Here is a 21,348-nt window from a genome sequence, read left to right as displayed (position 1 = left end):
TGCTGAACGTTTGCGTGATACCGTAGAAATACTAACGCACCTGTAAAAGAGATTTTTCGTTATCGAAGGGCTTGGTCTATATCACGGGTCGGCAACCTTTAGCATTGAAAGAGCCATTTGGTATCGTTTCCGCCAAACTAAAACTTACACTGAGCCACAACACCTAACTGACTACATATGACAAATAAACCTAACGCTACATGTATAATTCGGACTAATGCTTTACAGTTACACGTAAAAACTTCCATAGTTACCCTCACACAATTCTCACTACAAAGATGACAATCCGCATAGTCACCAAACAAAGACCAATATCCAAGACGTGAGACCTCAAACAAAAACAAACTTAGGATCACGTGAGTGGCAAGCAGTCATGCATATTACACTGGTCAACAAATTTTTTTTAATTTTTTGTTGCATGAGATTTTTTAACTGATTCTACACAATCTTGGGATGCTGATTTCAAATCTGCAATCAGTTTCTTTATGCATGCTCTAGTTTTTATGCAATCGAAAATTCAAATTTTTTCGTTTCTGGCTCATATTTAGTGTGCGCTGTCTGTATGGTACAGTACCAGTGTTTCAGATAGAAGCTTTCAGCTCTTTTAAGTTGTAGCCTATTGCTGTTTAAGGGCGTTTGAAGAAGCTAAGCAGTTTGATTATAGTGAGGTATTGCGGACAGATGCTGTAGGATAGGTTATAAGCTCTATTTTACACTCGTAAATGCAAAAATAAACCTGATTCATTTTGTGATATCAGTGTTGTGTACACGCTTTTTTCGTCAAAGATGAAATATAACATCGTTCGTGAAGCCTGCCTACAGAGCTTACTTTGGCATCCATCTTGGCGATCAAGATAAGAAATGGTCTCCACATATTGTGTGCCATAATTGCGAACAAATGCTCAGAGACTGAACAAAAGGAAAGCGGAAGAGTCTGCCTTTTTGCATTCCAATGGTGTGGCGTGATGAACCCTAAGATCACACGACTGACTGCTACTTTTGCATGGTAAATATGAAAGGTGTTGGCAGGAAGAGCCGACTAATGCTTTCTTATCCAAGTATACCATCAGCTATACGACCTGTTCCGCACTCTGATAGATTCCCTCCTCCAGTCTTTAGTGGTTTTACATTTTCTGAAGATGAGGAAACTGAATCGGAAAGGGAAGAGGTTATGGAAATGGAGTATAAAAGAACAGATACAGAATCTGAACACTCTTCTGGTGAAACCAGAGTAGCTGTTCAGCAGTTTAATCAATCAGAACTGAATGACTTAGTACGTGATTTAGATTTTTCCAAGCAAGAGGCTCAGCTCTTAGTCTCCAGACTCAAGGAAAAGCAGGTTCTAGATTAATCTGTAAAGGTTTCCTTTTTTCGAAAAAGAGAAGAACTCTTTCTTCCCTATTTTTCAGAGGAAAATATGCTGGTATATTGTAACGATATACATGGTCTTCTCGAACAACTGGGTATCTCCTCGTATGATACAGAACAATGGCGATTGTTTTTGGACAGTTCCAAGCGCAGCATCAAGTGTGTCCTTTTACACAATGGAAATGTTTATGAAGCTGTTCCAGTTGGTCACTCCACTGTCTTAAAGAAACGGCATGATGACATCAGAATTGTTATGGATTTGCTCAGATAACATGAGCACAACTGGATCATTTGTGTTAACCTCAAAATGGTTAGTTTTCTGCTAGGTCAGCAAAAAGGATACACTAAATTTCTATGTTATTTATGCATGTGGGACAGCAGAGCACGTGAAAAACATTGGACACAGAAGGAGCGGCCCTTACGTGAAACATTTCAAGTTGGCATGCCTAATGTAACACACAACCCAATCGTAAGCAGAGACAAAATTGTTTTTCCGCCCTTGCACATCAAACTAGGTCTCATAACACAGTTTGTTAAAGTTCTAAATCCTGACAACGAGTCCTTTCCTTTCATCATCTTCTTTACACTTTCCAGCAAACTCAAAAAACGTACAAACTCAGAAGTTATTGGATTGCCATCATTCTTTTTAATGTCATTTTGAAAAAAAAAATCGCTTATTACATGTATTTTACCAGCAAAAATGTTCTTTGTTACATTTTTTCAAACATTTGGTGCCTAATTGTCTGTAAATACAAATGCTAGTGGCAACACAATAATTTCTGGGAACCTATTTTTGTTTTGAGGTTGGTTATTCGACTATAAGCAAGAACGTCATTTGACAAATCATGTAATTTTCAGAAAATTTGAATTGAGTAAATAAAAAATAAAAAATCGCAATTTGCAAAAAATCTAGACCTTGCAGAAAAAAACTAAGGTCAGATTCGGATTCAGCGCCCCCAAATTAGGTAAGAACAAGTGTTGGTAGAAATGCAACAAAAGTTTTGTTGACCAGTGTTATCCTCGCGAAAATCACTGTATAGTATTTATAAAAGATTTTCCGCGTCCGAATAAATCTTTCTGAATAATAACCAGACAAACGCATTAATTTATTACATTGTCATACTAATAAACACCATTATTTATTCACATTAAGTTTTCCTAAAAAAACTCGTTGGCTCTGAGTCGTGGGAGCCAGAGCACAGAGATGAAAGAGCCGCGGGTTGCCGACCTATGGTCTATAATTCTATATATATAGTTCATTACCACTGGGTATAACCTATCCAAACACTTGTTTATACAGAATAAAGAATTTCATCCAAATGTGGAACTTTTGAGTAAATATGCATATTGAATTATTTTCTACTCATGTAAGTTATGACATTGATCAGATGAGATTATACTCTTTTGCATAAACTCATAATTTCATCAGAGACCTTTATTTATACCTAATAATTTCATATAATTACCGGTTTTGCGTTGGTTGTACATGCGTCATTGTTTTTGCCTGAACCATTACGTTTTACCGCAATTGCACACTTTGTCAAGTAAACACTGTTTGAGGTTGTAGTACAGCAATGGAGTGGCAACATATAAAAAAATATCAAAAAGTTTTATCGTACTTCAAAAGATATTTCGTATATAAAACAAGGTTTTGCTTCATATGCAATTTAGTTGCTACAAGATCTATCGAAAACAATCGAGGCATTGTTTGGACCGAGGATAGCCACTAAACGTTAAACGTGGGCAGAAACACAGAACAACACAAATAGAAGCAAACGCTTTTTTAAGCAAGAGTTTGCAATGAGTAACATAAGCGCCAGTGCATATCCCGAGAAGTTTTTGAATTTACTGGAAAAAAAAAGATCGCTGCAAAGGTGCTCTGCCTTGGCCCTTTACAGGTAATTATGCTTTCGAAAGTCAAGACAAAAATAATAATTCCTACGAACAAGAATATAACTACACAGACTACACGGAGGATCACTATGATGAAAATAATGCTTACTACAATCATGACTCATTGACAATGTGCTCAGTAAAGAAGGTAAGGTGTGATTATTATTAGTTATCGTAATGCAATAATGCAGCTTTGTCAAGTATATATAGGAGAGTGCACTTTGAAAAATCGATTCATAAAAATATTTTGAACTTTCTGAGTTCTTATTTTTAAGCCTTAGATTTATAACTGCTATGGACGGGCCAGCCTTAGGCCAAGAAAAGCGATGCGACTGCGTTAGGCGTTGTGCTACTTAGAACGAAGACAAAAATAATCATTTAACGTTTATTTTTCGCAAATCGCAGTGCTATTTTTCATTTTGTTCTCGAAAGAGAATGTTTTGGTGAAAATATGTTACGAAGCAATGCTTTGACGTTATTATTATTATTACATTAAGTTGTTTAAAATCGCCAAGAGGCCCCGCGCTTGATAAAGCCAGACCTGGCTGTGCGATATAAAAAACGATTTAATTCGTAACATCGAAAATTTGCCCAATCACGAGCATTTCTTAGTATTTCCCAGCGTTTTCCGAATAAGTTCGCTGTGTAAATATTTTTGCTACATGTTTACCGAAAATTTAACTTATTTGTAGTTTAATTTATAAATTTTAGACATCTTTAGAAAGTCTATTGCGCTACAAGTGATTATAAGATGTTATATAAAAACATTTACTGCAAACTAAGGTATTGATTTATTAGCTTCGGGTTATAAAGTATATGGAGGCGTTGGCCCAAGCAAAGATAGTACCGATGATAGGATCAAATATTCGGTAAAGTAGTCTGCTTGTCTTCAGCATCTAATCTTTGCCATGGACGTAAAATCCACCGTGTTTAGATTAGTTATTTTTCAAACTTTACGTTAGTGCATTGGACATTTGGAAGGACTCCCATCGACCGTTCACAATATTGTTACTTCTGTTTTTAGCCGTCCGGCTGGCGTCAAACACCGATAAGCACGTTTTATAAAACGTTTTTACTTATGTATTTATGATGAAGTTAAGGTACTTGAAACTACATAGACTTATCTTGTTTACTATACAGTATATTGAAGACAGTCATATCAGTAAGATTACAACCCAAGGGCTCATGTGCCTTTCTGCTCTATTCGAACAAAAATGCAAAGAAACGTTGAACGAAACCAAACCCCACTTTCAAGAAAACGGTTAGACTTTGCATTTCCTTTGTAGGCTACAAACTGGAATTTAAAAAAGCTTAAATGAAATATATGTTTTTAAGCTTATGTTGAGAGTGTGTGTTTTTACAAATTTTATGGAACTATATGGAACAATTTATTCTTATACAAGGTACATTTTGTCCGGGAAGATTTAATTGATGGATTCATGTGTTGGCCTCATGGACGTGCACACAGTTTAGTGGAAGCTCCTTGTCCGTCTGGGATTCCATATGGAGAAGGTGCACTTAACTTAATCGACGAATTGTTCTAAGATTCAATGTTTGTATGACAATATGCGAAGTGTATAAATATTTCTACGCTTATGTTCCTATAACATAATATAATCCGCCCTTAATCATAAGTCACCCTTTTGAATATACAAATCGCAACAAAAATCATAATCTGAAAGGCCTGGATAAAATCCCGAATTTACCGAAATTTTGTCAAGCATCTGCTTTCGATCACGTTCAGAAAAGTTGGTTTGCTGAAACATGGGTAACTTTATATTAAAAACTACGTTTACATAAGATTTTAACGTTATTTTTATATGTTTAAATTTATGTCGACCTCGATTACAAGCGAAAAGATAAATAACTATAAAAAATTTTACATTCGAAGTATGTAGGTTACAATTGCTAAATGATTATAGAGACGAAAACATAGCCTATACGCTACACTGCGAAAAGTCTTTCCATCTAAATTGAAAGCAGTGTTTTTTGGTTTTCTTTAATCTGCTTTTGTAGTTTAATTACTTAATGCCTTTGCTTAGGTGTTATAACATAATTTTGTAATTTTCAAACCTTTTAATGAACATTTTCCATATTTTAAGCCTAAAAAAAGTATAAAATCCTCATTCTGCGTATCTAGATAAATGTTCAGCAAACCAAGCCTTAATCTTTATGTTAATCGTTTTGCATGTCACATATAGTTTCTGCCTCCTTAATGTTTGCACAATACACAAACAAAGGATGCGAAATTTTTTCAGATAACTTAAGTGGTTATCAGTTCCTGCGAATCCAATGGTCAATGGTCCATTTAATCAGCCAATCTTTAAAGGAGTGGATTCTCGTAGCGAAATATATTTTCTGTCTTGTTATGCTTATAGTTGTTGGCATAAAATTAAACAAAAGCATGTGAAATTTTGTCATTGCAGATAACTTGAGCGGTTATCATCTCTGTGAATCCAATGGTGAGTGGTATAAAAAAGGTGACGAAATATGGTCCTATTGGGAAGATTGTAATCTTTATACAGCCGAATCTTTTGTTCCAATCAGTACTATCGTTGGAGATCAGGAGGTAAGTACAAGCGTGTGAAATTATAAAAAAGCTCGAATACATGAAAAACCGACCTTTTCACGTGAACGTTTTTGGCTACGCCAGTTGACCCCAACCATCATAATGACGTCGTAATGATACAACGAAGTTTCGATCTGAGTAACATACCTTTGCCGTGAAACTGTAGACCAGGATTTTTCAAACTTTTTGGGCGACGGACCTCTTATTTGTAAATCTTTTTTCTTGTCTCCAATCTTATGTTGCATCAATTTTTCTGCCTAACCAACGAGGAAGGATAATAAAAACCCAAAAATAAATAACACTAAACCACGTTTGTTAACAACACTGGCAACATCAATGCGATGGATGAGGTTGCTGTTTACTGCACAACTTATCAATTCTCGGAGAAATGTGTGACAAGCAAACTCGTAAGTCAGACTCTACGGCAAATCTGGACCTGTATTTTATCTTCATGTTGGTATGAGCTGAACATGTTGTTTCACACAAGTATAGGCAGAGGCAAAAGCTAATAAAATTTTAGTTGCTTTTTGTGAGAGCAATGGACCCCCTGTGCAGTCATCACGAACCCCAGTTTGGGAAGCCCTGCTGTAGACTATAAGTACACTCAGAGTATAATCTCGTATAGCCGCCCCTCGATACATCTCCAGTTAATGTTGATGTTGAAATGATGTATGAAATAAAATTTGGCTAAAACGTCTTTGCACGACCTAAACTCGACGATGGTTCCTCACCGCTTGGGTCCCAGATGTCGAGCTTAAAGTCTTTGTGCAAGTTCCGGTAGATATTCGTTTTTTGTTTGATTATTGTTCAAATTTAGAAATGATTATCTTAACCCCTTAACAAAAAACAAGTGTAGTTTGTACCTTGCTCAAAGGTATTAGAATGATAGTCCAACTGGGAACCCCGTTCGTATTTCTAAGAGCAAGAAGCTCTAACCGCTGCGCCACCGAGACGATATCATCCAAAACACACACGCAAATAAAGTATATGATACAGCAAAACTTGCCATACAATATAGTGAGTATATCGGATCAATTCATGAGGAAAATATCAACTTTCGAAATGCTATTGATATATGTAAAGATAACCCACGTGTAATGTGGGATGATGAGTATACAAAAAGCTCAAACAAGTATAACAGTCACCTAAAGCGTTACTGACACATTTAACTCGTGGCAAAGAGTTTACGTTTGCTTGTGTGTTAGCTTAGTTTAAGCATTTCTCAGGTTTTTAACTCATGGTACGTTTAAATGATAACCCATTATAAGGGGCTGGTACCAAGTTAGTCAACTGAAGTTACGTTTAAAAAATTTACCGAAACGTATATTTACTGTAGCTTGGATTCCAGAATGTGTGTTCTGTGCTACAAAATGTTGGATTTACGGTTTCACTGGTATGCCTGGTGATTGCGTTATACATCTTCATATTCTTTAAGTAAGTCATTTCTATATAAAAATAAAAATGAATTTTATGCTAAAACAGGGCGCCGGGTAGACTAAAATATATGCGATTTATTTTGCTGTATTTTAATAACAAACTCCAGGTTTTGTGTAAGACTGTGATATGTTTTTGACAGGAAACTTCGCTGCACGCGCAACTATATCCACATCTGTCTAATGCTTTCGTTTATACTTCGCTATGTGGTGAACTTGGTGACGCGGGCAAAAGATGTTTATGACGACTACGGCAACGACAACGACAACGACAACGACAAAGAAACCTTCCCGGAAAACATGAAGCATCTCAAAGAAAACTTCGATCAATATTGCGACCCATCTGGCAACGTTCTAAGTCGTGCGGTAGGAACAAACCTTTTATAAACAATAATCCGATTTGCCTAACTAAACTGCACGAACTTCATCTTCCGTAACAACATTATGTTTTATGCTGCCTTGTTTATATTTTAGGCTACTTGCTCTCTTCCAGTCAATTACATTACCACCATGGGTATTTTGTATTATGCCATGACAACAAACTATTTTTGGTTATTGATTGAAGGCGTTTACTTGCAATCGCTTCTAACTCTTGGGAACCTAACAAGCAAATACTTTCCAGCCTTTGTTCTTTTCGGTTGGGGTAAATGTTTTGACAGTTCGAACTTAGTAACAATTGGTCTACAATAAAAATTAATGACACTTATTTATTGTAAATACCAGCAACAGTGTTTGTGATCGTTTGTAAAGGGGTGTTTAGGCCTTCATATAATTTTTGTTGTCTGGTGGACCTATTTTGTCGGTTGGTTTGTGGCTCGTTTTAGTAATTGCAGTTGAAGATCCCTGTTGGACAATTTACTCACAGCCAGAACAGTTTTCGTTGGTTGTTCAAGTCCCAATATTTTTATCTATCATGGTATGTAAAGCAGTTTTCAAATCTACGCTAGCCTACAACTTACCGTGACGCGACACCTTATCGAAAGACACTTTATCGAACGACACTTAATCGAACGACACTTTATCGAAAGACACTTAATCGAACGACACCTGATCGAAACGACAGCTGATCGAAACGACAGTTGATCGAACGACACTTTATCGAACCGAAAGTTAATCAAACGACACTTTATCGAACCGACAGCTGATGAAAGCGACAGTTGATCGAACGACACTTTATCGAACCGACAGTTCAAGCAAGATTTTTGCGTGTTTCTCAAACATTGAAACAATGGGTCATTGTGATGTTCAGCTATCTGTCCATGTTTGTTTGATAAAGTTGGATTTTGTAATTTTTGAGATATTGTGATATTTATATAATTTTGCTCTCTCTCCGCATTGAAACGTATTACTCATTTACGCACCAATAACTTGACTAACTATTCTTTTTCGTTCTCTTTTCACAGCGGGGGCGCGGCGTAACAAGAAGAATTTATAGAAATGTGTCACTTTTAGAAATACCTAATTTACACTAAATTCACTTTCTTTAGTTTTACAATTATGATGTATACAGGAAGCCAGATGATGTTTCTACTAACCTGTAATAATGTCATCGTCTACGACGCATAGGTTTCTAGTAATTAACGATTGCAAATGTGTGTGCGGGGTTGGCCACACCTAGTTTTTTTAGTAAACTCGCGAGCCTGGTTAGGATAGAGTTAAAAGATCCACAATTTATTGAAACAACTGACGATATGCACTGTTAAAAGAACGACAATTTATTAAATATTTATTAAACAATTTTATACTCTTTGTATCTATAATGACTAGTCTAGTCTACTGTACAGACAATCTCGTACTTAGTAATTCTCGTGCGTATTCTTGTGATATCTTATTAATATGTGGGCGGGCCGGCCGCCATGCGCAATCGAACACTTTATGATACAAATATAAAATATAGATATAAAATATAAATCGTCAACTTTATGATATATACATCACAATTCATTAATGCACACCATTACAAAGACCGTACATCACAATGGCTCATTGTTTCAATGTTTGAGAAACACGCAAAAATCTTGCTTGAACTGTCGGTTCGATAAAGTGTCGTTCGATCAACTGTCGTTTTGATTAACTGTCGTTCGATAAAGTGTCTTTCGATCAGCTGTCGTTTCGATCAGGTGTCGTTCGATAAAGTGTCGTTCGATAAAGTGTCTTTCGATAAGGTGTCGTAGTACCACAACTTACAGTAAAGTTCCGGTTACATTGCTTAATTCTTAATTGCAGATAAACTTTGTTCTCTTCATCAACATTATGCGAATCATTTTCTCCAAGTTGCGTGCTAAAACTATGCAAAAGAAAGATAAGATTGTTAGACTTGCCTTATCTACACTGGCACTGGTCACTCTGCTTGGAACTCAGCACACAGTGTTTTTCTTTCTATCGGTTACATTAGCAAGTCTTGATGTTGATATTGAAGTTGTTGGAAGCATCGAGCTTGTTTGCATTTCTTTTCAGGCTAGTATATATAGTTGTATTTTTACGAGTATACTCGTATACTTTCTCAGTAAATACCGCACTTTATAAACATTGCTTACATGTCGAGGTTTTGTCTTTGTTGCTAATATTTGGATTGAATGTTTAACGATATTGTCACTTCTCGGCAGGGTGCGTTTACGGCGATACTTTATTGCTTTCGAAACGGTGAAGTACAAACCGAAGTGAAAAAACTTTGGACAAAGAAAAACATAAAGTTCACTGCAGCAGCTTTTAAAAATTCCTTGTGGACTCAAAGCCCTGGTAGCCGGATGTCTACATCACTCACAAGCGACAGTCCACCTCGTACTTTTCTTGGGAAAAAATCGCCGAAGTCGGACCATTGTCAAGACCTGGCTGAAGGCTTTATCAAGCAGTCCAATATTGAGAGCAAAGGTCGTAATTTAAACTTTTCCAATTCGACAAAACCGCTTTTGTAACAAGGGTCCTACTCCTGGTCAGAGTCATAATGACTCGAGACACTTTTTCCAAAGACATGACTTTTCTCGATTGCCTTTACAAGAAAGTAGGCTACATAAATGACTTGAATTGACTCGAGTCAATATTTAAAATGACTCGAGTGGTTTCTTTTTATCTCGTTTGAACATTAAGGTGAAACGTATCTTTATTCATTGGTCCAAACGCAATACATTATAATATAAAATGAATTTATTTGTCTACGAACGCGTATACGGTGTAATTAATCAAATGGAACAAATTTTGTAATAGACTTAAACGTTTTTGTTTGGCAGAAATGGTATTTTAGCTTTCTGTCTAGCTTGCTTTCAAATATCAGTTGACTGGAGTCTTACTTATCAAATGACTTTACTTGAGTTGAGTCATTTATGTCGATTTATACGGACTTGACTTGCGACTCGAATTTGAAAACTTGTTTACAACACTGCTCGTTGTATAGAATATTTGTTATTGACGAAGTTTACTCAAAAGTTCCAGTATAAGAGAGGTGGGGTTAGATGCTGGTGTTAGGTGTCCTGGAAATGGTTAGTCTATAAGCTGAAATTCTGTAACAAAATTATAATTTTCTGAAGTGTGCTGCATGTTGCCATAACTTAAATAATTAATTTATGCTCAAGCTGTTTGCTGTTTCGTTTTTTGCGGTGACGTTTCAACGTAGAATTGTATATTGGTGATTTGTTTGTTTGACGTAAATGTAATCTAAATATATGCCTTGTATAAACACAAATAAACTCGATTGTAAATGAAGAGTATTTATAACAAGGAATGTAAAAACAGCACTTTAAAAGTTACTTAGGCCTACACGAAGAAAGAAGTCATAAAAAAACAAATATTTCTAACTGGAAACAGAAAACTGCCTGTTCACTCCACTTTGTAGTATGTGGTGTCACCTAACCGTATTATGTACGTTAAGCTTATTCGTTTGGGGAAAACTATTTGTCAAATTGTACCATTTAAAAAAAAACATAACATACTCAGTGATCTGCAACCAACTTTTATATAACCACTTTGCCAACCGATTTCGGTTGGTATACTTTAGGCTTATATAATACAAAACGAACGCACAAAAACAGGTCTCTATAAACATTGGAAAAGCAAGCCAACAACAAAGTCAATGTAGGAATGAGACAAAGTGTAGCAGAAATAGAATCAAATCCATTGATATTTGAATGAAATTGATTGAACTAATAATTTGGAACGTATTTTGGTAACTCATGTTCAAATCTTGCTTGATTTGTTTCCCGGCTTCGTCTTTTTGATGTCAGTAGTATAAGACGTCATAACGGCTGGACAGTCCGAAGATCCTTTGCGCTGTCATCCAATAATGTAGATCCATCGACCTAAAATGTAGATCCGTTGCGGTGATCAAAAAATGTAGAGCGTCGGGGCCCGTCGGGTGTCATGCGTAAGTCGCTTTTGACTTGCAGAAGTATTTCAAATAGTGTTCACATGAAACAAGCGAAATGGTTGATATTGTTTGTTGACATGAAAAATGTACAACATTGAAAAATGTAAACGTTAACATGAAAAAAGCATACACTATTTCAACATACATAAAATTCTTTGTCAATATTTCTTTGTCGGGTGTTAGACAATTAAGCTGCTAGTTTTTGTTCAACCGAATTGATTCGTCTTTTACTACGATTTCTATCTTGTGCGTGCGTAAGACTCCCTTTTCGGGCTTGACGGTAAGCAAATGCCCACTTTATAATCGGGTGAATAATATCTTCATGGGAAAAGCGAAACTATAAATCAATATGTTTTAAGCTCTGAATACTTTAATAGTTTGTTGAATGACAGATCTACACATGGGTCAGGTGTTCACTTTGGCGACGCAAGCTACACAAGAGCACTGCATCTCAAGGTTGCGCAGGTGAGGCGTTGTTTTCCTGCAGTTGTGGCATTGGTGCAGGTGGAGCTAAAAGCTACTTCTGCTGAACGTTTGCGTGATACCGTCGAAATACTAACGCACCTGTAAAAGAGATTTTTCGTTATCGAAGGGTTGGTCTATATCATGGGTCGGCAACCCTTAGCATTGAAAGAGCCATTTGGTATCGTGTTCGCTAGACTAAAACTTACACTGAGCCACAACACCTAATTGACTACTTAAGACAAAAAACATAACGCTACATATATAATTCGAACTAATGCTTTACAGTTACACGTAAAAACTTCCATAGTTACCCTCACACAATTCTCACTACAAAGATGACAATCCGCATAGTCACCAAACACAGACCAATATCCAAGACGTGCGACCTCGAACAAAAACAAACTTAGGATCACGTGAGTGACAAGCAGTCATGCGCATTATGCCCTCGAAAATCACTGTGCAGTGTTTACATAAGATTTTCCGCGTCCGAATAAATCTTTCTGAATAATAACCAGACAAACGCATTAATTTATTACATTGTGACACTAATAAACACCATTATTTATTCACATTAAGTTTTCCTAAAAAAACTCGTTGGCTCTGAGTCGCGGGAGCCAGAGCACAGAGATGAAAGAGACGCGGGTTGCCGACCTATGGTCTATAATTCTATATATATAGTTCATTACCACTGGGTAACCTATATCCAAACACATGTTTATACAGAATACAAAATTTTATCCAAATGTGGAACTTTTGAGTAAGTATGCATATTGAATAATTTTCTATACTCATGTAAGTTATAACGTTGATCAGGTGGGATTATACGCTTTTGCATAAACTCATAATTTCATCAGAGACCTTTATTTATACCTAATAATTTTATATAATTACCGGTTTTGTGTTGGTTGTACAGATGTCATTGTTTTTGTCAGAACCATTACGTTTTACCGCAATTGCGCACTTTGTCAAGTAAACACTGTTTGAGGTTGTATTACAGCAATGGAGTGGCAACATGTAAAAAAATATCGAAAAGTTCTATCGTACTTCAAAAGATATTTCGTATATAAAACAAGGTTTTGCTTCATATGCAATTTAGTTGCTACAAGATCTATCGAAAACAATCGAGGCATTGTTTGGACCGAGGATAGCCACTGAACGTTAAACGTGAGCAGAAACATAGAACAACACAAATAGAAGCAAACGCTTTTTTAAGGAAGAGTTTGCAATGAGTAACATAAGCGCCAGTGCATATCCCGAGAAGTTTTTGAATTTACTGGAAAAAACAGATCGCTGCAAAGGTGCTCTGCCTTGGCCCTTTACAGGTAATTATGCTTTCGAAAGTCAAGACAAAAATAATTCTTACGAACAGGAAGATAACTACGCAGAGTACACGGAGGATCACTATGATGAAAATAATACAGACTACAATTATGACTCATTGACAATTTGCTCAGTAAAGAAGGTAAGGTGTGATTATAATAATAATAATAATTAATATTAGTTATCGTAGTGCAATAATGTAGCTTTGCCAAGTATATATAGACACTTTGCAAAATCGATTCATAAAAATAATTTTGAACATTCTGAGTTCTGATTTTTAAGCCTTAGAATTACAAAGGCTATAGACGGGCCGGCGTTAGGCCAAGAAAAGCGATGCGACTGCGTTAGGTGTTGTGCTACTTAGAACGAAGACAAAAATAATCATTTAACGTTTTTTCGCAAATCACAGTGCTATTTTTCATAACGTTCTCGAAAGAGAATGTTTTGGTAAAAGTATGTTACGAAGCAATGCTTTGACGTTATTATTATTACTACATTAAGTTGTTTAAAATCGCCAAAACCCGGCGCTTGATAAAGCTAGACCTGGCTGTGAGATATAAAAACAAAAACGATCTAATTCGTAGCATCGAAAATTTGCAAAATCAAGAGAATTTCTTAGTATTTCTGAGCGTTTTCCGAATCAGTACGATGTGTAAATATTGTTGCTAGATATTTACCGAAAGTTTAGCTTATTTGTAGTTTAATTTATAAATTTTAGATATCTTTAGAAAGTCTATTGCGCTACAAGTGATTATAAGATTTTATATAAAAACATTTACGGCAAACTAAGGTATTGATTTATTAGCTTCGGGTTATAAAGTATATGGAGACGTTGGCCCAAGCAAATACAGTACCGATGATTTCGATGTTAAGATCAAATATTCGGAAAAGTAGTCTGCTTGTCTTCAGCATCTAATGTTTGCCATCGACGTAAAAGCCACCGTGTTAAGATTATTTTTCAAACTTTACGTTAGTGCATTGGACATTTGGAAGGGCTCCCATCGACCGTTCACAATATTGTTACTTCTGTTTTAAGCCGTCCAGCTGGCGTCAAACACCGATAAGCACGTTCTATAAAACGCTTTTACTTATGTATTTATGATCAAGCTAAGGTACTGGAAACTATATACGCTTATCTTGTTTACTATACAGTCTATTGAAGACAGTCATATCAGTAAGATTACAACGCAAGGGCTCATGTGCCTTTCTGCTCTATTCGAACAAAAATGCGAAGAAACGTTGAACAAAACCAAACTCAAGTTTCAAGAAAACGGTTAGATTTGTGAATCATATTCCAGACTAAAGTTTAATGAAATTTAACTGAAACATGTTGTTTAAGCTTAGCTTGATTTTTTTAACAAATTTTATGCAAAATTTATATTTTCTTGTATTAGACACATTTTGTCCGGGAAGATTTGATGGATTCATGTGTTGGCCTCATGGACGTGCACACAGTTTAGTGGAGGCTCCTTGTCCGCCTGGGATTCCATATGGAAAAGGTGAGGAAATTGGCCCTTTTCTAATATTTAAATAATAAAGCAAGTTACATTGTGGTCATAATATCAAATAATTCTATCATTCCAAAAAAGTGTATGTTTCCAATAATATTTTTGTAAATAATTAATTAGGTAATTAGATCGTTTTCTTCTGCCACAAACAAGTTTTGCAAAACGTCTCTGAGCAAAGTGTTTATAGAGTTTTTCCCGAAACAGAACGAACATTGGCGGTGCAAAACATTTTACTGCGTGCTTCAACTTAAAATCATAGAATATGCTCGTGAAGTTGACTTTATTTTTCATAAAACAGGAGCAAGTAAAACACATAAATGAGTTTCTTTATAAAAAAAAACCAATTAACTGCATCAAAAATCCTTCTAAAGGAAAAACTGTACGAAAGCTATTAGTGTTTTTATTTTAATTTTGGAAAATTATTTTCAGTTTTGTGTCGTGCAACGTCATAGTGCTATCGGATCAATTTATTTTTCTTTTATTGTAATTTATCTTGTAATTATTGTTATTTTTCTTGTAATTTATCTTTCTTTTAACCTAAAATATTCATCTTGCTTTCGATAATTAGCACTGTGCGCTCTATCAATCCACGTCGTTTTTCGCGTGCTCAGCTTTATATGACGCATGTTTTGCACGATTGGTTTTGGCAATCTTGACTTTGATAATTATTTGCTCAAGCATTTTACGTGTGCTTGCTGAAAACAACACTTCTCATTTGATGAGTTCAGACAACATATAATTTGACATTAAACTGCATAAAAACTTAATGTATAGGAGCATAATTAAGAATCTATTTTGTACTGTTACTATGTGCAGTATGCTACACGATCATGGAGGTTGAAATACAGTAAAATACGCTGCATACGTTTAGCAGCTTTAAAAAAATTATACCAATCTAAAGTGAACGCACTGTATATAAAAAGCAGTGTAATTGATATGTTGTTTTGTCTTTGTACTTAAACTAGGTTTTGCTTTGAATTTATAAATCTACTGTAAATACCATAATTAAATGCTAGTTTCTGCATTGATAAAATGTTCATCCAATTCAATCAGCCAATTTTTGGAGAAGTGGACTTTCGTGGGAAAATATATTTTCTGTCTTCCTATGCTTATAGTTGTTGGCATAACATTAAACAAAAGCATGCGAAAATTTGGTCATTTTCAGATAACTTGAGCGGTTATCGGTTCTGTGAACCCAATGGTCAGTGGTACCAAAAAGGTGGCGAAACATGGTCCTACTGGAAAGATTGTAATCTTTATGCAGCCGAATCTTCTGTTCCAAACAGTACTAACATCGGTGTCCGGGAGGTAAGCATAGAAGTGTCAAACTATGAAAACATTCGAGTAAACTTTTAGTATAATCATAGTCGCCCACATGAGTAGGCCTATACATACTATACTTTCAATTCTCTTTCTATCATAGGGGGTCAGGATGTAAGTGACGATTATATTAAGTAATATAATTAATGATGAAGATAGCAATGATTTGCCTGCATGTGACCTAACTGTAAAGCTTTTAAGTTTTATATTGAGAGTGATTTAGTTAAGACATTTCCCAGGTTTTCAACTCGGCGCTTTAATGATAATAATTTATTAGGTGTTTGATAAAAAATAAGCTGACTGAGGTTACATATCTCAAAAACAATTATTGAAACATATATTTACTGCAGGATGGTTTCCAAAAGGTGTGTGAAGTACTACAAAATGTTGGACTTACGGTTTCACTGCTATTCCTGGTGATTGCTTTATTCATCTTTTCATACTTTAAGTAAGTCATTTCCACAAAGAACTCAAATTTATTGCTACAAAATGCTGAAATAAACTAAAGTTTGACTACATTGGAATAAAATGTCTGTGATTTACTTTGTCGCATGTTAACAGGAATTTTTAGGTTTTTGTGTAACTTTGAGAGATTTCTTTCAAATATACAGGAAACTTCGCTGCATTCGCAACTATATCCACATCTGTCTAATGCTTTCGTTTATACTTCGCTATGTGGTGAACATTGTGACGCTAGAAATAGGTTTGTATAACGACAACAACGACACCTTATCTCACAACGACAACGACACCTTATCTTACAACGACAACGACACCTTCCCGGAAAACATGATTACTCTCAAAAAGAACTTCGATCAATATTGCGACACATTTGGCAACATTCGAACTCGTGTGGTAGGAACGAATCTTTTATAAAGAATAATCTGATTTGTCTGATTAACCCTAGAATGGCCGGAAAATTTTTATAGAGTCTCTTACGGTACGGGTCCAATGGACCCGTAGTGTGGCATGCTTGCTGAACACGCAATTGCTTAGTTTACAAAGTTGAAATGTTGGGGATACAGGCTGGGATACTGGTAGAGCAAGGTTACTACACAGAACTGCGCTGCAAAACGATGAGGGTAAGACCATGCGGTGACTGAAGACTAGGGTTAAAAGATGTAAAATACTAGGCACAGATTTCGTATAAAAAAACTGCATAGGCTAAACAAGTCGCTAATGTTTACGAATAGGCTAAGAATGTCAAACTACTATTGGCCGACGCAAAGACCAAGGTAGAAATTATGATGTAATATACGCTTACCAATACAATGGCTAGCATACCATGGCAAATTTTTCAGCTTTAAACCGAAAACTGATCAAGTTTGAATAGGAAATTTGTAAACGTATCTGTTGGACCCGGATGGTTAGAGAAGCTATATTCTCATTTTTCTAAGTAATTGAAAAAATTTCAGGTTAAACAATCAGACTAGTTTTAACATCTCTAGGAGTATAAGGAGCCTAGGCCCACCAAACCCTACAAGCAAAACTCAACAACATTCATAGTTGCTGATCGGGTCCAATGGACCCGTATGGCCATTCTAGGGTTAAGCTGCACGGAGCTATAACTTCTATCGTCATGCGTTCGTTTTCCGTAACAACATTTTCTTTCATGCTGTCGAGTTTTACTGAGTAGGTTTTACTGAGTCTTTCTGACATCTGATTAATTCAAATTTACTTATATTTTAGGCTACTTGCCCTCTCCCAATCAAATATGTTACCATCATGGCTGTTTTGTATTATGCCATGACAGCAAATTATTTTTGGTTATTGATTGAAGGCGTTTACTTGCAATGGTATATAAATCTTGCTAAAACAAAGGACGAAACCGTGGAAAAACTAATAGCCTTTGTTCTTTTTGGTTGGGGTAAATATATCGATAGATATAACTAAACCAAGTAATTACTAATTTGTCGGAGCTGGCCTGAGCAAGCGCTTGGCCCAATGCAAGATACGATGGCGGGGCTCTTTGCTGATTTTGAATATTTGATTGAATGTTGAATATTTATTTCGATATTTGATTATACGTCGTTATAATAAACTGCTCCCATTAAAGCTTTGCTTTGTGATTTATTTTCATCTAAACAGTGTCTTTCGAAAACAAATTGAGAAATAACACTGTGATTTGCCAAACATACTTTATATTTTTATTTTCCTTTTAGCACTAAGTAGCTTGCGACCTCAAAAAGACCAACGCAGTCGCATTGCTCTCATTGGGCTAAGGCCGGCCCCGTAATTATTGTCTATTATGTCAAGTGATGACACCCATATATACGGTACATAACAATAACAGTGTTTCAGTGATAGTTTGTGACAGAGTATTTACATAGAGTTTTTGTTGTCAGTTGGACCTATGTTGTTGGTTGGTGTGTGGTTCGTTTTAGTAATTGCAGTTGAAGATCCCTGTTGGACAATTTACTCACAGCCGGAACAGTTTGCCTTAGTGGTTCAGATCCCAATAATTTTATCTATCATGGTATGTAAAGTAGTTTTCAAATCTATGTTAGCCTACAGCTTTCAGTAAAATTCCGGTTACATTGCTTAAGTCTTACTTGCAGATAAACTTTATTCTCTTCATCAACTTTATGCGAATCATTTGCTCGAAGTTGCGGGCTAAAACCATGCAAAAGAAAGATAAGATTGTTAGACTTGCCTTATCTACACTGGCACTGGTTACTCTGCTTGGAACGCAGCACACAGTGTTTTTCTTTCTATCGGTTACATTAGCAAGTCTTGGTTCTAATATTAAAGATGTTAAAAGTTTGGAGCTTGTTTGCATTTCTTTTCAGGCTAGTATCTATAGTTGTATTTTTACGAGTATACTCGTATAATTTCTCAGTAGATACGGTACTTTACAAACATTGCATATATGTCTAGGTTTTGTCTTTGTTGCTAATATTTGGATTGAATGCTTAACAATATTGTCACTTCTCGGCAGGGTGCGTTTACGGCGATACTTTACTGCTTTCGAAACAGTGAAGTACAAACCGAAGTGAAAAAATTTTGGAGAACAAAAAACCTGACGTTTGCTGCCTCTGCTTTTAAAACTTGCTCGTTAACTCGAAGCTGTTTTACCCGGATGTCTACATCACTAACAAGCGACAGTCCACCTCGTACTTTTCTTGGGAAAATATCGCCGAAGTCGGATCATTGTCAATACCTGGCTGAAGGCTTTATCAAGCAGTCCAATATTGAGAGCAAAGGACGTAATTTAAACTTTTCCATTTCGACAAAACCGCTTTTGTAACAAGGGTCCTACTCCTGCTCAGAGTCATAATGACTCGAGACACTTTTTCCAAAGACATGACTTGTCTCGATTGCCTTTATAAGAAAGTTGGCCACATAATTTACTTGAATTGACTCGAGTCGGTTCTCTTTGATTTTGTTTGGGCATTAAGGTAAAACGAATCTTTATTCATTGGTCCAAACACATTACATTGTAATATAAACTGAATTTATTTGTCTACGAACGCGTATACGGCGTAATTAATCAAGTGGAGCATATTTTGTAATAGACCTAAACGTTTTTGTTTGGCAGAAATGGTATTTTTGCTTTCGAATATCGGTTGACTGGAGTCTTATTTATCAAATGACTTGACTTGACTCGAGTCATTTATATCGATTTATACGGACTTGACTTGCGACTCGAATTTGATAACTTGTTTATGACACTGCTCTTTGTATAGGTTATTTGTTATTGTTGAAGTTGACTCAAAAGTTCCAGTTTAAGAGAGATACTGCTGGTGTTAGGTGTCCTGGAAATGGTTAGTTTATAAGCTGAAATTCTGTAACAAAATTATAATTTTCTGAAGTGTGCTGCATGTTGACATAACTTAAATAATTTATGCTCAAGCTGTTTGCTGTTTCGTTTTATGCTGTGACGTTTCAATATAGACATGGATATTGGTGATTTGTTTGTTTGACGTAAATGTAATCTAAATATATGCCTTGTATAAACACAAATAAACTCGGTTGTAAATGAAGAATAATTACAAGAAGAAATGTAAATCAGCACGTTAAGAATTATTTACATCAAGAAAGACGTCACAAAAACACAAATATTTATAACTAAAAAAAGAAAACTGTCCACTCCACTTTGTATTATGTTCGTTAAGCTTATTCGTTTGGAGAAAACTATTTGTCAAATTGTCTCCTTTTTTTAAAAAACATAACATACTCAATCATATGCAACCAACTTTCACATAATCACTTTGCCAACCAATTTTGGTTGATGTACTTTAGGGCTAGGCTATATAATACCAACCGAGTGCACAAAAACAAATCTCTATAAACATCGAAAAACCAAAGCAACAACAAAGTCAATGTAGGAATGAGACAAAGTGTAGCAGAAATAGAATCAAATCCATTGATATTTGAATGAAATTGATTGAACTAATAGTTTGGAACGTATTTCGGTAACACATGTTCAAATCTTGCTTGATTTGTTTCCTGGCTTTGTCTTTATGATGTAGCCTTTCCAGACATAAAGCTAGTGTATAGTCGTATAACAGGTTTTCTTAAAATCAAATTGTAGTGCATTGGCTACATTTCTCGCATTTAAATGAAATACCAAATGTATTGCAGCGACGTACCCCTGGTTATCCTGCATTACTCGAAAACTACACGTCGTAAAACAACCAGGTTTTTAGGAGTTAAAATAACATTCTTTGGCTTTTGGTTCGTTGCATGATACTAATGTTGTGGAAAGCACACCTTGTGCAAAACGCCAAACTTTACGTCCAGGTCGGGTTTTTCTTTATTTCTTTGACTTGCCACGCTCAAGCAACATTCTCAGAAAATGTAGCAAAGGGTGCAGGCAGCAATGCGGTTTTTATAGATGGTGTAAAAAGAACACGAATTTCTTCGAAAATTCGCTTTGGTCATACGATGCGTTCAAGCAAAATTACAAATTTCCAGCTTTGAAAAATTTCAAGAGGCATTAGATTAATAAATGCTGAAAGCGTGGAAAATTTCTCGGAAAACGAAATAGAAAAGTACATGGCTTGGAAAGAAAGACCAATTAAGCTGAATAAACCTAAATGATAGCTGTAAATTATATCTGTAATGACTGGCAAATGTATAACCATAATTAAGAATAGCTATACTGGTACT

The 21,348-nt window shown here is 35.7% G+C and overlaps 3 protein-coding genes across 6 annotated transcripts in view; all 3 read left to right on the top strand.

Annotated features, from left to right (window-relative positions):
* Window positions 1–1,604: 1,604 nt before the first annotated feature.
* LOC143449235 (uncharacterized) overlaps window positions 1,605–21,348 on the top strand; it is a 29,754-nt gene continuing 10,010 nt past the window's right edge. The window contains exons 1-13 of the mRNA XM_076949351.1: window positions 1,605–1,678; window positions 1,747–1,976; window positions 3,116–3,242; window positions 3,286–3,409; window positions 3,983–4,001; window positions 4,045–4,130; window positions 4,224–4,277; window positions 4,402–4,522; window positions 4,597–4,773; window positions 5,688–5,830; window positions 7,167–7,264; window positions 7,407–7,629; window positions 7,738–7,906. Coding sequence (XP_076805466.1) covers window positions 1,605–1,678; window positions 1,747–1,976; window positions 3,116–3,242; window positions 3,286–3,409; window positions 3,983–4,001; window positions 4,045–4,130; window positions 4,224–4,277; window positions 4,402–4,522; window positions 4,597–4,773; window positions 5,688–5,830; window positions 7,167–7,264; window positions 7,407–7,629; window positions 7,738–7,906 — 1,645 coding nt within the window. The remainder of the gene's footprint in view (window positions 1,679–1,746; window positions 1,977–3,115; window positions 3,243–3,285; window positions 3,410–3,982; window positions 4,002–4,044; window positions 4,131–4,223; window positions 4,278–4,401; window positions 4,523–4,596; window positions 4,774–5,687; window positions 5,831–7,166; window positions 7,265–7,406; window positions 7,630–7,737; window positions 7,907–21,348) is intronic.
* Window positions 2,936–20,244, top strand: LOC143454620 (glucagon-like peptide 1 receptor). 4 transcript variants are annotated; one of them, XM_076955052.1, is made up of 11 exons: window positions 2,936–3,266; window positions 13,474–13,550; window positions 14,561–14,681; window positions 14,803–14,907; window positions 16,082–16,224; window positions 16,587–16,684; window positions 16,848–17,091; window positions 17,926–18,103; window positions 18,582–18,712; window positions 18,795–19,025; window positions 19,175–20,244. In XM_076955052.1, exons 3-11 carry the CDS (start codon window positions 14,606–14,608, stop codon window positions 19,481–19,483), a joined length of 1,515 nt encoding a protein of 504 aa, XP_076811167.1. In that variant the 5' UTR covers window positions 2,936–3,266; window positions 13,474–13,550; window positions 14,561–14,605; the 3' UTR covers window positions 19,484–20,244. The 4 variants fall into 4 exon arrangements, with proteins under 4 accessions (XP_076811167.1, XP_076811141.1, XP_076811151.1 ...); XM_076955036.1 differs by lacking the exon at window positions 2,936–3,266 and adding an exon at window positions 13,058–13,410; XM_076955026.1 differs by lacking the exon at window positions 2,936–3,266 and having other exon boundaries at window positions 13,057–13,550.
* On the top strand, window positions 8,033–10,962 carry LOC143455354 (secretin receptor-like). The gene is made up of 3 exons (XM_076955086.1): window positions 8,033–8,179; window positions 9,490–9,720; window positions 9,870–10,962. Exons 1-3 carry the CDS (start codon window positions 8,177–8,179, stop codon window positions 10,176–10,178), a joined length of 543 nt encoding a protein of 180 aa, XP_076811201.1. The 5' UTR covers window positions 8,033–8,176; the 3' UTR covers window positions 10,179–10,962.

This window comes from Clavelina lepadiformis, chromosome 1 (assembly GCF_947623445.1).
Source record: "Clavelina lepadiformis chromosome 1, kaClaLepa1.1, whole genome shotgun sequence".
Taxonomy (NCBI): Eukaryota; Metazoa; Chordata; class Ascidiacea; order Aplousobranchia; family Clavelinidae; genus Clavelina; species Clavelina lepadiformis.
This window is presented reverse-complemented; position numbering and strand designations above follow the sequence as displayed.